The sequence below is a fragment of the Pongo abelii genome, chromosome 11, assembly GCF_028885655.2.
Source record: "Pongo abelii isolate AG06213 chromosome 11, NHGRI_mPonAbe1-v2.0_pri, whole genome shotgun sequence".
Taxonomy (NCBI): Eukaryota; Metazoa; Chordata; class Mammalia; order Primates; family Hominidae; genus Pongo; species Pongo abelii.
The window spans coordinates 78,756,258-78,759,155 of NC_071996.2; the positions used below are offsets into that span (position 1 = coordinate 78,756,258).

The following is a 2,898-nucleotide window of genomic DNA, read 5'->3' on the forward strand; positions in this document are numbered from 1 at the left end:
GAGGCGGCGGGCGCAAGACCCAGGCATGAGCGCCCAGTAGCTGAGCGCCCGCGGTTGCCCAGCCTCAGAAGCGACGCGCGAGCGCGGGCGGGCGGCAGCAGCGAAGTAGCCCGGCGGCGAGAGCAGCCGCCCCAGAGGTCCCCGCGGCAGTGCGGCCGAGTCAAGGCTCGCTCCCTGGCTGCTTAGCGCCGCCCGCCCGCCCCGGGCCGCCGCCGCTGACACCCCAATGAGTTCCTACTTCGTGAACCCGCTGTACTCCAAGTACAAGGCGGCGGCCGCGGCGGCGGCGGCGGCGGCGGCGGCGGGCGAGGCCATCAATCCCACTTACTACGACTGTCACTTCGCGCCCGAGGTCGGCGGCCGTCACGCCGCCGCCGCAGCAGCCCTGCAGCTCTATGGCAACAGCGCCGCCGGCTTCCCGCACGCGCCCCCGCAGGCGCACGCGCACCCGCACCCGCACCCGCACCCGTCGCCGCCGCCCTCCGGGACGGGGTGCGGCGGTGGGGACGGCCGGGGCCAGGACTACTTCCATCCCGGCGGGGGCAGCCCGGCCGCTGCCTACCAGGCCGCCCCCCCTCCTCCTCCGCATCCTCCGCCTCCGCCGCCGCCTCCCCCCTGCGGCGGGATTGCCTGTCACGGGGAGCCCGCGAAGTTTTACGGATACGATAACTTACAGAGACAGCCGATTTTTACGACCCAGCAAGAGGCCGAGCTGGTACAATATCCTGACTGTAAATCGTCCAGTGGTAATATTGGCGAGGACCCAGACCACTTAAATCAGAGCTCGTCTCCTTCTCAAATGTTTCCCTGGATGAGACCACAAGGTTGGGATGCATTTTTTTTTTAAGAAGGGAGAAGGGGAGAAATTTGCTTTCATCTCACGTTCTGGCTTTAAAACTCCCCTTCCCTCTCCCCCTCCTTTTCCTTCTTGTGTAGCCACAGTGGCTCTTATTCATAAAGTAATACAGACTTTTTTTTAAAAAAGTAGGAACCATGTAAAGATGATGGGGACAGAATAATTGTGAAGACCTTCTCTCTGCCCCTCTTGCCTGCACACCCTATATATATCGGAGCTAAAGAGCGCTGTGTATATTTCACCCCGTAGACCCCCGTTCCACAAACCTCCAGCAACATGCAGAGGTACCATAACATTTTTAAAACGTTTATCCCCCCTTTTTTTTTGTTTTAATCAGCAGCTCCTGGTAGACGAAGAGGAAGACAAACCTACAGTCGCTTCCAAACTCTAGAGTTGGAAAAGGAATTTCTTTTTAACCCCTATCTGACCAGGAAAAGAAGAATCGAAGTTTCCCACGCCCTAGCCCTCACCGAGAGACAGGTAAAAATCTGGTTCCAGAACAGGAGAATGAAATGGAAAAAGGAAAACAACAAGGACAAATTTCCCGTTTCCCGGCAGGAGGTGAAGGACGGGGAAACGAAAAAGGAAGCCCAAGAGCTGGAGGAAGACAGAGCCGAAGGCCCGACAAATTAACTTCTACCTTTAAAATTTTACCACAGACTATTAAAACTAATAATCACCATATGCTGTGGACACCACCTACTTTCTTTGTTGGAAAGGATCTTACCTGTGTTTCAAGCTACCTTCATGTCACTGCTCTTGAGGTTTCTGCGCTTTGAGAGGGATTTGGGTGTTTAAAAAAGTTTCTAGTATCACATAGAAGCAGTCCTTGAGCTGTCCTATGGAAGGGTAATTTGATACTGACCTTGTAGCTATATTTTTATAATGGTTTTTGATGTCTGAGCTGGTGATTTGCCTGAACAACGTAAACTTCCTAATGATTAGCACTTAATTGCATATAAAATGCTTTATTAATCAAACAAGTGCACTTGAACATTTTAATCTTTGTGGTGAGTAAATTAAAAGGAGTCTATTAATTTTTTTAAAAAAATTATGTCTGCAGAATATTTACTTTATATTATTTGATTACAATATTATTTATGGATTTTTTATTCTTTCTTTTATAATGAATAGTTCGGGTGCGTTTTATTTACTCCTAAGAGGTTTCTTTGCGTATTTTCTAAATGTAATATCTCGGGGAAAAGGCTGGGCTAAATATTTGAAAAGCACGTATTAGCTGAAGAGTGTAACATGTAGTCCAGCTCTGCAGCTTCCTTAAACTTAAGGAAAAGATTGGGCCAGTGACAAGAGTTTAAAGACAATGTCCAAGTTGACAATTATTTTTCTATAGTCCATACAAATTAAATAATCTGGCAACTCTGGCAAATCGCCTTGTAAAATGCGTCTCATTTTTTAACTTGCTTTCGTTTTGAACCGCCCTTGTAATCGCCTGAAATCGCTAGTTCTTTATGCGGTGGCTGCCGCTGTGTTCCGTTATTTTCAGTAGGTGCCATACTTATTTGTATTGCCTTCGTTCTGTTCGCCGCTGGTTTTAAACCAGCTTGCTGTGCGCATCTCAGACGTCGGTTGGTACGTCCTCTGCTGTTCTTCAGGAAAGCGATAGCCTCACCTATTTGAAACAAGCCCTGAGAGGAAACGCAGAAAAACCTGAGTGTAAACAACTCTGGAATGTCGCTAGCTCCTTAATAAATAAATGAATCTCTTTCTGGAGCTAGTGTCTTTGAGCGCCGCAAATACCCCTTTTCCATGAATCACTAACAATTGCCTGGGCTCACACGAAGGAAAGGACTCGCTCAAGGCTTCTGTTTAATAAGAAAGGGGTGGGGTTACAAACATTCCGCGCTGTTTAAAAAAAAAAAAAGGCCGCAGGGGCCCCTTCTTTTTCCAGAGAGGACTGGCTAGTCTATCTTGCTCTAAATAATCTTGCTAAGATGCTCTGAGAACTTTGATCCTCTTAAAGGACTCAAGTTGTAGGCCCAGTGGGGGACAACGCAGAGTCCATGTTACACCACAGCTTATTG

The 2,898-nt window shown here is 49.0% G+C and overlaps 1 protein-coding gene across 2 annotated transcripts; it reads left to right on the forward strand.

Annotated features, from left to right (window-relative positions):
• The first annotated feature begins 222 nt into the window (after positions 1-222).
• Positions 223-2,581, forward strand: HOXD8 (homeobox D8). 2 transcript variants are annotated; one of them, XM_024243238.3, is made up of 2 exons: positions 223-824; positions 1,194-2,581. In XM_024243238.3, the coding sequence occupies exons 1-2, from the start codon at positions 227-229 to the stop codon at positions 1,487-1,489; spliced, it is 894 nt and encodes a 297-aa protein (XP_024099006.2). In that variant the 5' UTR covers positions 223-226; the 3' UTR covers positions 1,490-2,581. The 2 variants fall into 2 exon arrangements, with proteins under 2 accessions (XP_024099006.2, XP_024099007.2); XM_024243239.3 differs by having other exon boundaries at positions 1,197-2,581.
• The last annotated feature ends 317 nt before the right edge of the window (positions 2,582-2,898 follow it).